General features: G+C 42.2%; 1 protein-coding gene across 1 annotated transcript in view; it reads right to left on the bottom strand.

The window, feature by feature from the left end:
• The window catches only part of LOC114555883 (GDNF family receptor alpha-2), a 77,735-nt gene that overhangs the window by 21,146 nt on the left and 43,999 nt on the right, over window positions 1–12,590 (bottom strand). The window contains exon 4 of the mRNA XM_028578640.1: window positions 11,797–12,175. Coding sequence (XP_028434441.1) covers window positions 11,797–12,175 — 379 coding nt within the window. The remainder of the gene's footprint in view (window positions 1–11,796; window positions 12,176–12,590) is intronic.

Raw genomic sequence — 12,590 nt, 5'->3', positions numbered from 1 at the left:
ATTCCAATCGCTTGATGCCAGTGACAAACAATGTGACTCAAATCAGATGAGTGTCTGTATTGGAAACCATTTTCCCATAATGGAGGAGGGGCAGGAAGAAAAAACAGTTATCAGGCTCCAAAGTCTTATAATAGCTTCCTTTTTTCATTTTTTTCATTAGAAACAACAGTCTATTGAGAGTCCTATCTGGTTTAGAGCTTCCCCTCAGTGCTCCGTCTACAAATATGAAATCTTCTATGCGTGATAATTTTTGTTAAATATTACGGCTTTTCACTCTTATCACTTCCCTCCGTCTTCAGCCTAGAGAGGCTTTAGAAACCCTATCTCTCACTCGTCTTAAGAAAGCACAACAATAACCATGACACAATAGCTGCCGACATAATGGCAGTTACAGAAAAACAAAAGATCTTTCTCTATGCAATGCTTTTCCCCTCCCAACTGCTCCTCTGTTGCGTTCCTCCGACCTTATCTCTCCTCTCCTCTCCTCTCCTCTCCTCTCTTCTCCTCTCCTCTCCTCGGCACTCCTCATGCTTTGACCGCAGACAGAAAATATGATCATGTAACACAACCGTTCTAGCCTCTCTTCACTGGCTCCCAGAGCAAACTAGAGCTGATTTTAAGGTTCTTCTTTTAACATATAAGGCCCTGGATGGACTCGCACCACCTCATTTATCTGAGCTTTTTACACCCTATACACCGGCACGCTCTCTCTGCTCCCTCATTGCTGGTCTCCTGCAACAAAAATCAGTTGGTAATAGAGTAGGGATTGCATGACTTTGGATTGGTGAGCTAAACAGATGATGTCAGCGCTGCGATGTCAAAGTCATTAGTAAACATTGCAAGATGGCTACGGATGAAGACCAGTTGTTTGAAACGGCTTTGACCACTACAATGAACGAGTTAGACTTGGCTTTTTATCTAAAAGAGGAACAGAAGACGGCGCTCAAATCGTTCCTTTGCAAAAAGGACGGTTTTGCTGTTTTGCCGACCGGAAACGGCAAGACGTTATTCTACCAGTTAGCTCTGCTGGTAGCTAAGAGTTTATTCTACCAGTTAGCTAGCTCCGCTGTTACCTAAGAGTTTAATCTACCAGTTAGCTAGCTCCGCTGGTTGCTAAGAGTTTAATCTACCAGTTAGCTCCGCTGGTAGCTAAGAGTTTAATCTACCAGTTAGCTCTGCTAGTAGCTAAGAGTTTAATCTACCAGTTAGCTAGCTCCGCTGGTAGCTCAGAGTTTAATCTACCAGTTAGCTCCACTGGTAGCTAAGAGTTTAATCTACCAGTTAGCTAGCTCCGCTGGTAGCTAAAAGTTTAATCTACCAGTTAGCTAGCTCCGCTGGTAGCTAAGAGTTTAATCTACCAGTTAGCTCCACTGGTAGCTAAGAGTTTAATCTACCAGTTAGCTCCGCTGGTAGCTAAGAGTTTAATCTACCAGTTAGCTAGCTCCACTGGTAGCTAAGAGTTTAATCTACCAGTTAGCTCCACTGGTAGCTAAGAGTTTAATCTACCAGTTAGCTCCGCTGGTAGCTAAGAGTTTAATCTACCAGTTAGCTAGCTCCGCTGGTAGCTAAGAGTTTAATCTACCAGTTAGCTCCACTGGTAGCTAAGAGTTTAATCTACCAGTTAGCTCCGCTGGTAGCTAAGAGTTTAATCTACCAGTTAGCTCCACTGGTAGCTAAGAGTTTAATCTACCAGTTAGCTAGCTCCGCTGGTAGCTAAGAGTTTAATCTACCAGTTAGCTAGCTCCACTGGTAGCTAAGAGTTTAATCTACCAGTTAGCTCCGCTGGTAGCTAAGAGTTTAATCTACCAGTTAGCTCCACTGGTAGCTAAGAGTTTAATCTACCAGTTAGCTCCGGTGGTAGCTAAGCGTTAGGGGCTCTGGATACATCACCCCGTGTATTGTTGTGATTGGTCGTAGTGTTGTGCAGTGAGATTTTCAAATGCGTGCTTGGTGCCTCCCCTTGAGTTGGGCCACTTTCATTACTCATTGCCAGACCCTTAATCTTTTGGATTTGGGTCTGGATTTCCAGGCTAACCTCTACCCACTATACTACAGCCAACCATAACACAACATCCTTTCTGCTTCCTTCACAAACCAACCTTTATCACTTTTGTTTCACAATTGTTTTGTTGCTGTCTGTTTTTTTTCTGTGTTCCTTTAATTGTAAAGTGCACTGAGACCATGTTTTATGGACACGTTAAATACATTTGATGAATTGATTGACAGAAACTCTCACTGAAACTGAAATCTCTCTCCTTGTTTCCTCTCTTCTCTCTCATCTTTCCTTGTTTCCTCTCATTGTCTCTCCTCTCTTCTCCTCTCCTTGTTTTCTCTTCTCTGCTTGTCTCCTCTCTCTTCTTGTCCCCTTCTCTTTTCTTGTTTTCCTCTCCTTAATAAAATACAATAAAACACAACAAAACCTGTCAAACAAATCAAAATGTGCTTTCTTAATCAAAAATGAACCACTCTCCATCCTCCCCCACAGAGCATTTAGGATTGTCTTTTCTTGACTTTGTTTTGGATTTTTGTGATTGTGATTCTTCTCTGAAAAAAGTCTGATACAGGGACTTTGAAAACCACAATCTCTCCTGTCCTTGTTTCCTCTCTCCTCTCCTCTCCTCTCCTCTCCTCTCCCTTTGTCCTTTTGTCCTTTTGTCCTTTTGTCCTTTTGTCCTTTTGTCCTTTTGTCACTGTTGTTTAAACTGATCGTCATCGCAGTGCACATGTGCAAACTCACGGCGAGGGATATCTGACCCATGTTCAATCAATAGTACTCAACAGCCTTGTGTGTGTCACTTGATGTTACATGCCAAAGCAATCACTGAGTCCTGGCAGAGCTGAGATTTCACTATTACTCTCTTTTGGCAGAATTTTCTGCATTGTGCAGCACGGTTCATTACATCATAACAAGTATTATGAAAAGCCTAACAATACAGCACTGACCTTGTGAGCCGAGTGCTATGAATTTATTTTGATTAAAAGGGCAAATGTCAGTTTTTTTTTTTTTTCTTCCACTAAAAGACGCTCTTATGATCGGCTACAGCGGCATTCTGCTCGGAGGAGGTCGGAGATGATTGTCCATTTTACCGGCAGCTATTTTCTCTTGAATGTGCCTGGACGGAGCCCTGCCTTTTTTGTTAGCACTGTACTCATTGGGATTCCCAGTCAATACTCTAAAAGGGCAATGTGGACAGATGGCATTCAGTCAAAACACAAGGCAGTTTAGCTTAGCTGTCACATAACACACAACCTTTCGCCCCCTTGCTCAGCAGAGACTTGAAACCAACAAAAACTGTCTGGTGACACAACCTCCCCTGCATTCTTAAGCAGCAAATCCAAAGTAGAAAAAAAAACAAGCAACAATCTGAACTTGCATTTTCATCGAATTAACCCCATTTTTCTTCTATTTTGAAACACTTACTTATGCATGATTCCAATGTTCCTTGTTTGGTGACCAGAAAATTGGCTTGCAGGCCTGTGTTTCTTTGACTTTCTCACTTTCTCCCTCGCTTTCTGTCTACATCACCCGCTGCAGATGTCTTACAACCCCCTACTGAATGTTATGTCATTGGGATGAATGCTAAATCAAGCGTGCCACACACAAAACCCAGTCTGTTTGGTAAGGGAGGAGGAGATATTTCAAGGTTATTGAACTCCCCAAATACTCTCCGAACAAGGCAAACAGCCGTCCCCCAAACAAAGTGTACATGTCAAACAAATGGATGAACTCTCCCTGAAAAAGTGTTAGCAGAGTTAGCGGAACGGTTGCAGAACAGTTACGACCGGTAATTAAAGGTCCAATATGTAATATATTTACTGTAATAAATAACAAAAATGACCCCAATGCATCATCAGATATTAAGGAAACATGCAAAGTTGAAATACTATCTTTTCTGACAACAATGCTAATGCCTGTATTTTCTATCTACTGTATTGTGTTTTGGCCTGTGTGTTGTTATCAACTGCCCAGTTTGACAGCCAGGCCGGGTTGCCAGATATACATATACCTTTAAAAAGGTAAACCTAGTGCGCTACAGCTGTAACTTTAGTACAGCCATGAAAGCAGCAAACAAACGAACAGGATTAACGGAGATAGATTCTACCTAACCTAAAAAAAAACGGCATGTTTCTAACAGTAACCCCTGGTCAATATTGGAGATGTATTTGAAAGATGGAGACAGCTTAGAGCCCAAAAGGACGCAGAGTTGGCTAATTTCCTGTAATTATAAGCCGATGAAGTGTATCATATACTGGCAGCAGCTTCGCCAGTAAACTACTTTACTAGTTTATTTACAGTAAGCATACTGTTTTTACATTTTAAGGTATTTTACTGTAAATAGACATACAGTTCTTACTGTATTATTTGTATTTACAGTAACATATTGGCTGCAGTGTAATTCCCGCCTTTTCCTTTATTTTCCCAAGATGCATTGGTATTATATCTGTAACATGCGCAGATAGTGCTGTGATATTATAATAATTTTTTTAAAGATAGTATTTTGGGCATTATAGGCTTTTTATTTTTATAGGACAGTTGAAGACATGAAAGCGGAGAGAGAGGGGGAATAACATGCAGCAAAGGGCCGTATGTCGGAGTTGAACCCGTGGCGGCTGCGTCGAGGAGTAAACCTCTATATATGGGCATGTGCTCTACCAGGTGAGCTACCCAGGTGCCCCGTGTTATTATTTTCTCCCAGAATATACAGTATTGCCATTCACAGCATGATCCTGTATAACATTAAAACAGTAAGCTACTGTGAGATTTTAGCTGTAAATTGACATCAAAGGTTTACAGTGTACATGCTATCAGTGAGACTCCTGACTTTAAGTACAAAGAGAAGTTCAGAGTAAGAATGATGAAGCGTGAAAGAGCAGGCCCTAAGTGATACATTCAAAACCACCCATCGACCATTCTGTAGATAAGGCTGAAGTCCTATTGGTAATGTTTGCTTTAATAATAGATACGGTACCGTTGGTGGAAGACATTGTGAAGGAAAGTAATGACTGCAGTTTTCCGCTATACCCTAACTTATGTATATGTTCCCTAAGAGATTACGGTTAGGAAAGTAAATGGGTATATACTAATCCATGTATTGGAATTAAATGCACAGTTCTTTCTTTCCAACTCCTGCCCCATCCCTCTCACAACTTGTCTTCATCTCTCTCTCTCTTACTTTCCTCTTACCCCGTTTGCCACTCTCATGTGTAGCCAGCGAGCTGAGCACGTCTCCCCTAAGGTCTGATTAGAACCGCGGCACACTGCAGCAAACTGTACTATGTGTGAGGGAAAGGTCACCAATTAACACATGCTTCACTTGTAAAACCAGAGTTTTGCGCTGTCAGAAAAGACACTTCATTTCGACAACTTGTATTGTAACCAATGTGTGTGACCACCGTCGCTGCGTCAAGAGCTTAGCGCCAAGATGATTGTGATTGGTTTAAAGAAATGAGATAGGTCTGCCAATGCGAGACTATATATGCATCAATGTAATCATGTCCTTCACTTTAGTTAACACAAAAACAATGATAACTAAAGATACTGCATAGACTTTTATAGCTTACAATGAGTCCTTACTACAGTTAACTGTTGAGACGTGAACATGGGTTTTAGTCTATATCTGCTGGATGTCCCTCATTTAGGCCGGATGTCCGTAACCTTCCGCTTTCTTTGCGTTGGCGTTCTAAACTCCGGTGGATTTCTGAGGACTATGGTTAACTGCTCCTCAGATCTCTGCAGGGTAAATCCAGACAGCTAGCTAGACTATCTGTCCAATCTGAGTTTTCTCTCGCACAACTAAAACAAAGTACACATGTTCCACCAAAACAGGTTCTTCCCGAGGCAGAGGTACCGTTTTGCAGACGTACCATTGCTCCATCCGGCGCTCAGCGCCGCCCAAGACGATTGTGATTGGTTAAAAGAAATGCCAATAAACCAGAGCATGTTTTTCTCCCCTCCCGGAATGCTGTGTGAACTAGCCAGACCCTCCTCGGCAGCGCTGTGGAGGAAGGTCTGACAATGCGAGACTAATAGGGTACAGGTGAGTATAGGTAGTGATAATCTATTATAAATCCCCATCAATCAACCTATAGTTTATAACTATGGTTATTATAACTAACCTTAACCCCTGACTAAAAGACACTTGAACTTATAAATCATTTTAAGATTCATAATGTTTATGACGGTTGATACTCTGCATCAGTAACATATATGTGAGATTATGAGTGCAATCATGATCTCATTGTGAATGCATTATACTGTAATTCACTTTGAATGCCCTCATAATGCACTAGAGAATCAAAATAATTAGGCATATAGTTGTGATGGTAAATGCCTTGTTCACACATACAGATTCAGAGTAGGCTGTCTGTTTCCTTTCATGAGTCTATAGCTCCAGGCATATTGGGGTTGAGCATGAAATTTACATACTCAGCCCCGATGATGCAGTTATATCTCGATTCATTTCCTGGAAAATCTGTTTCCACACAGTCAAGTCTTGGTTGCTCATTAAAGTTACAGTGCATCATAGAACTGACCGAATGTGCGAACGCGAGGTTCACAGAAGGGTGAGGGGCCAAGCAATACACCGAAGGATCCACACAAAAACAAGAGCACAAAAGTGTATATGTGTGTGAGTGAACGTGTGTGTGAGAGAGAGAAAAAGTGATGATAAAAGTGCAAGAACAATCCTGATTTATTTCAGCTTCGTCTCAGAAGCCACAGAGTAATCTCATCTGGGCCAGTCAGTCTCCCTACACTGTTCCCCCTCAGTGGAGCCTTGAGTTGTCAGAAACAACAGAGCGGACCGTTCATTTAGGGCAGCGCGCGTGTGTGTATGTGTGTGTGAAAGAGAGAAAAGGTGTAGTACGCTGAGAGTTTTCTGTGAGAAAAATGCGGCCTGGTACAGAACATCTCCCAAACTGGGTCAGGATACCTGTACAATGATCGATTGTCTCTCGGCTCTCCACTTTGATAACCAGTGGGCAAAGAACTCAATCAAAGAGCACCCAGTGAGCCTGCAGACCAGGGGATATTAATCAAAGTGTTGCATTGATCCTCCGACAATCAATAGAGTACACATTTACAACTCACTGCTCTTTGGGTTAGGCTTCATTGCGCTTGTGTTGCATGAACTGACATGGAGTGGATAGGGAGTGTTTCTGCTTGCATACATGCTCACACTAACCAAAACAGCACATCCAAATATAGCCTATTGTCACTCTGTGGATGCAGCAGTCCCAAATGAATAGATGTTGGATCCATTGAAAGGATGGTGAGAACACAGAGAGGAGAAGCTGAGAAGAGAGGGAACTAGCAGAACAGTTACCAAACTCAGGTTTATTGTCTGACGTACAGTATGCCTGTTTTTTTTCCCTGTTTGTTCAGGATTATGGAAGGAAATCATGTAATAACTGCAGCAGAAGTACAACCAGGTGCACGAAATAAGAGCTGCTCCCCTTAATGCTTGTTCTCTGTCCATCTACAGTACAGTCCCTAGATCTCCAGAGTGTGTCAGCGATTGCCTCCACAGAGACCAGGGAGAGAATGAAAACTTCCAGTGCAATATGCCACCTAAGCCCAAGCCAAAATTATATATTTGAAATCCTTTCAAATATGTATTTTCTGTTTGATTTAGCTCTGGGCTCCACCTGGAACAATCTGAACAGTCTCCAAAGTTGAAAACCGCAGCCAATCTGGCATACAATGTGCTCCAGGTAAAACTCCCAAAAAAAGAAATTTATTTTATTTATTTTTTTCTGGTGTAAAGCGAGGAACTGCTGGCATTTCAAAGTCTAAAATAAATAATAAAATAGTTGAGTATACATTTTTAAATCGGTTTTGACTCGGCTGTGTTTTGAGCCGTGACCCTTTGATGATCTGAGTACAGTATGTAGTGGGGAGAGAAGATTGTCTTTGGGATGGCCTGCAGAGTCTGCTGCAGAGATCCATAGATATGTGACCAAACCGCTGACCTCCAACCCACTTGCAGTAGCTTTACGGCGCGGATCGATTCTACTAACCTCCACCCTCTTCTTTTCCTTCTCTCTTTCTCTCTCTCTCTTTCTCATTATCACTCCTTCCCTCTCTTGCTCCTGCCTTTCCCTCCTCCTCTCTCTCTCGATCAGTTCCTTGTGTTAAAATGAAATAGGCTTGGGCTAGCTGTGTATCCTGTTTGGAGTCAGACAGGCGTCCCCCAGGGAGACAGGCCTGTCGTTGAATGATCTTCCCCTGCTTTTATCAACACATCTCTGAGGGGGGAGAGAAACAGAGCCAAGGAAAGTTTCCTCTGGTGTTGCACTCAGGTGCGCTCTGACTGACTTCTGTGTTTAAAGAGTTTTGGGAGGACTCTTTCTAGGGTTGTTCAATTGCGTTTATCACCAAGGTTGCACAAAACAAACTCTAATCTGTTGACTTTGTCTCCATTAGCAAGAGAAATATGTTTTAAATTCAATTTGCTTGTACAACATAGTGAAAGTGCAGAACAAATTTAGAACATAACATGTTGGCAGTGGTTCCCAACCTTATTGGTCTGAGCCCTGTGAAATGAACCCACGTACCCCGTCATCGCTTTCCAATGTATGTTCCAAATGTGTAAAAGTGGATATTTTTTTATATTTTCCACACACAACTGTCAATGTTAAGGTTAGTTTGGTCAGCAATCATTCGTACTACTACCAGCCTTCTATGCTGCTACTACCTGGAGTGAAGCTGGATGTATAAACCATTTATCCATTAACGGTACTTTTTGCTAACCCGTTCTTAACCCTCTGAGGTCTAAGGGCATTTTCACACATCTTCTTAAATCTACCTTTTTAAAGTATTTGCATATAACTCATCCCCATGTGTTTCATATCAAAATGTTCAGAACAAACTCAGCTTTCGGTACAGTTCGGTATAGACACCCACATTTTTCCTATAGCAATGTGTAAAGAGATAAAGCTGAAATGTTGATGTTGGCTTTTTGAAAGTCCTCAAATCTCTTAACTTATGCTGTGTTGTAGGAATTGTTTGGGTGCTTGAAATGAGTCTACCAAAGTCTTAGGTTATATTAAAATAGTAAATAAATGTCTGAGATGAAATTTTGTAATATCGCTTTTTGAGTAGGAGTTTTGTTAAACACTGTTTGGACGTGCCGGTGCGTCTTTCATCCTCAGATGGTTAATTACTTTTAGGTAATTACATTTTAAATGGTTTAGCAGTGGTTCCTTTATGTTGATATTGTAATGGCAGCCTGCCATGGCAAAATTTCTGCCATCACGTTATCAGAAATAGGGCAGACGCACAATGTAGTCACGGTTGCCTATTAAATTATCCTGCCAACATAATGCAAACATAATGGTTGTTGTTCGGACAGATCTGCCCCAACTGCTAAACACTGGGTTCAGTCATTACTTTTGGCTACCTGTTTAAATGTCTGTGTTCGCTTGCTGACTAGTTTTCACACACATTTACATCACTGCAACACGTAGTGTTATGGTTTTACAGTTGACTTCATGCTAATATGTGGATATACTCTTTTAATTAAAATCATAATTTCTATTTTTTCAAAATATTTGAGCTACTTTCCAATTTTTCCCCGGCAACAGCAGAATACCACCTGGGGTACAAGTACCTCTGGTTGGGAATTACTGGGTTAGGGAGATATTTGATAAATTATCAAATAAGATGTTTACAAGGTCTTCCAGGACATAGAACTGTCCTGTGAGGATGCCTGACATCATGTAACAGATAGAGGACATGGAGACAGATAGAGGACACTTTAGGAATATCTCACAGGCTGGCTGTCCTTGTGGACACCTCAAGGCAGGATAAAATCACCAACCAGAGAACACTGTCAGCCCAGCACTGACCAATGACATCTCCGTTTAATTGAATCGTAGTGACATTCTCTTGCATGGCAGCACTTATTCACAGCAGGAGAATGCGCCACCCTAATGGCAGATTATTAGAGTCACATTCAAGCTTAAAGTGGTTGTGTTTGAGTGTGTGTGTGTGTGTGTGTGTGTGTGTGTGTGTGTGTGTGTGTGTGTGATTGCCGAATGGTTGTTGGTCTGTTGGCCAGCGTGTGTCCGTACTGTATGAGTGTGTGAGCGCTGATCGAGCTGTTGACCTCAGCGGGGCATTACCCAGCCACAGATAATGAGCTTAAACGTTCTATTTCATCTTTCTCAATAAGCAGGTGAACAGCAGACACCTGAGGGCCTCGAGGTCAAGGATAGCAACTCAGCCTGAAAACAGATTACACAATGCAGGCAAGCAGGTAATTATCAAGACAATCGTAAATCGGAGAGGAGGCCATAGAGTTCCTCTACTTGAGCAGCGTGGTAGTTGGATTTAGTGTTCGGTGGAGAGGAATTGAGTTTTCGCTATTAACGCTGAGCCTCGAAGGCTGCTAAACTCTATAGAAACGTGATAAATGTGACCAACTTTAGATGCTCTTTCCGCAAGGAGTTGTTGTGCATAGGTAGCAAGATTAGTTTGAATTTCATGTGACTTTAAATCATTCCTACTTCTTACATAATCAAATGATTCTGGCCTTGTTATTCAAAAGAGAGCAAAACAACAAGTCATACAAAAGTGACATGAAATGTTTTCACACATAGATGCTAGTGCTTTTTAGGACTATTATGCATATTGTGCAACATATTATTCAGTTTAGCGCTCAAAAAATTTCACTTTTTGCAACGTATTGGTTGTTTTGTGCCGCACAAACCTAAACAAACTAATTCCAAACCTGTCACATTGAATGCAAACATTGACAATAATTTTAAGTACTTTTCTGACGGAAGCGACTGGTTTCTAATTTTCAGGCAATTACTGCAACTAATGAACCAGGGAAGGTGCTATCATCTCCCAAGACTACTGAGGTTGGACAGCTACTTGGAGTATTAAACCCACAAAGTGTGCCACTGATTGTCACTGAACTGTATCAGCTGACTAATCATCTGTCACACTCTTGACATGAAAAAGTATCCAAAAGTTTCCCCTTCTCATAATTCACACATCATGGGTATTATTTTTAGTAGGGAGCGTTCAAGGGTCAAACACTTGGTTGAACTCCATTAGGCTCACAAATGAGCTTTTAAATGCTTAGAATTAGTCAAATGTCCCACATTCTTTATGCTATTAGACTGATGAACGCAGAGCATGGATGTGTAGCCTATTGATGGCCGGACACAGCACATGGTTCTAGGGGGGGTGAAAAGATCTTGACAGCTGATTTGGCTGATAGTACAACCGCTGTGTTTCTCCTGCTCCCAGCAGCACTAACACAAGGAAACATGTCACGGCTGGGTAGGTGTGAATTGAATCCGGCCGCTTGAATCCAATAGAGGCCCCATGGAGCCAACGTGATCCACTAATGTTTTGTTCAGCTTAATTGAGCGTTGTCCCTTCAACTTAGCCTCACATCTTTATTTCGCATCTAATAGCCACAGCTTCCCCCGAAAGTCTAATTACTTCACTGGCAAAGTTACAGCAGAGAAATATACAACTTTAGGATGCCATGGGAGGGAGGAAATTGGCGTCAAACAGGAACTCTCTCTCTCTCTCTCTCTCACACGCACAAATTTAATTTTCTCATTTCCCATAAATATAAGAGGTTGTTAATGAATCTTCAGATGTCTTTGGCTGTAGCTCCTCTCATACGCACAGCACTAAAATCTGTCCATTGATCTAGCAAAACAAAATGCACTTACTAACACACACAGACATGCATTGGCATTAAATGAATGTCTGCCCTGGCAGCTCTCGGACGCCACACATACAGAACTCCCCGCTATTTCCCTTCCTTTCACCTGCAGAGAGAGTCCTGGCGGCAGACCCTCCATAGCTCCAGACAGTTGGGTTTCTCCTTATCTTTATAGGAGCAATCAGGCACGATTGTCTGCCTGCGTCGTTCGGCGCAGCCCACACTCTGGCAGGGGCAGAAGAGCAGCCGGTGGCTGAACTCAGGGGGCACACGGTCCAGGAACAACCTTAGCGCTTTGTGGCAGCGCTTCTTGCTGCACGCTTCACCCTTGTTGGGGTCCTCCTTGCTGCAGGTAGCGATGTAGGCGGAGCGTTGCCTCTTGCAGCTGCTGTTGAGGTTGCAGGCTTTGGCCGCATCAAGACAGGGGTTGCAGTGTTTCTCGGCGTCGAGACACTGGAAACCTTTTGGGGCCACGGTGAGCATCCCTGACAGTGAATACAAAGAAGAGAGAAAATTCAGTGACTTTAGTGAACGAAAAGGGAAAAGCAGATGTACAGAAATGTATTTCCAAAGAGGGATGAATAGTTTGAATTTAAAATGCTATCCTGTTTTTCGGCAAACACAACCTGGCTCAAATACAATAACAACAGAAGGATGAACATCTTTCCATTGATCCTCTGACTCAACATCATCAATCTGATATAGTTTACAGTCGGCTCAGCTGCAAAGTACGATCAACAAATAAAACAATAATCCTCGCGTCTCGAACCCATCGTGGGAGTTTATTGCAAATGTTGGACTTGAACGCTGAAGGAGACTCTTCAATAGCTTCCACCAGTAAGCCACTGGAGGGATGCCTGCAGCTAGCCCACATCCACTCTTACTGAATTATTGATTCAG

Source organism: Perca flavescens, chromosome 5 (genome assembly GCF_004354835.1).
Source record: "Perca flavescens isolate YP-PL-M2 chromosome 5, PFLA_1.0, whole genome shotgun sequence".
NCBI lineage: Eukaryota > Metazoa > Chordata > Actinopteri > Perciformes > Percidae > Perca > Perca flavescens.
Note: the sequence above shows the minus strand (reverse complement) of the source record. Positions and strands in the feature narration are given on the sequence as shown.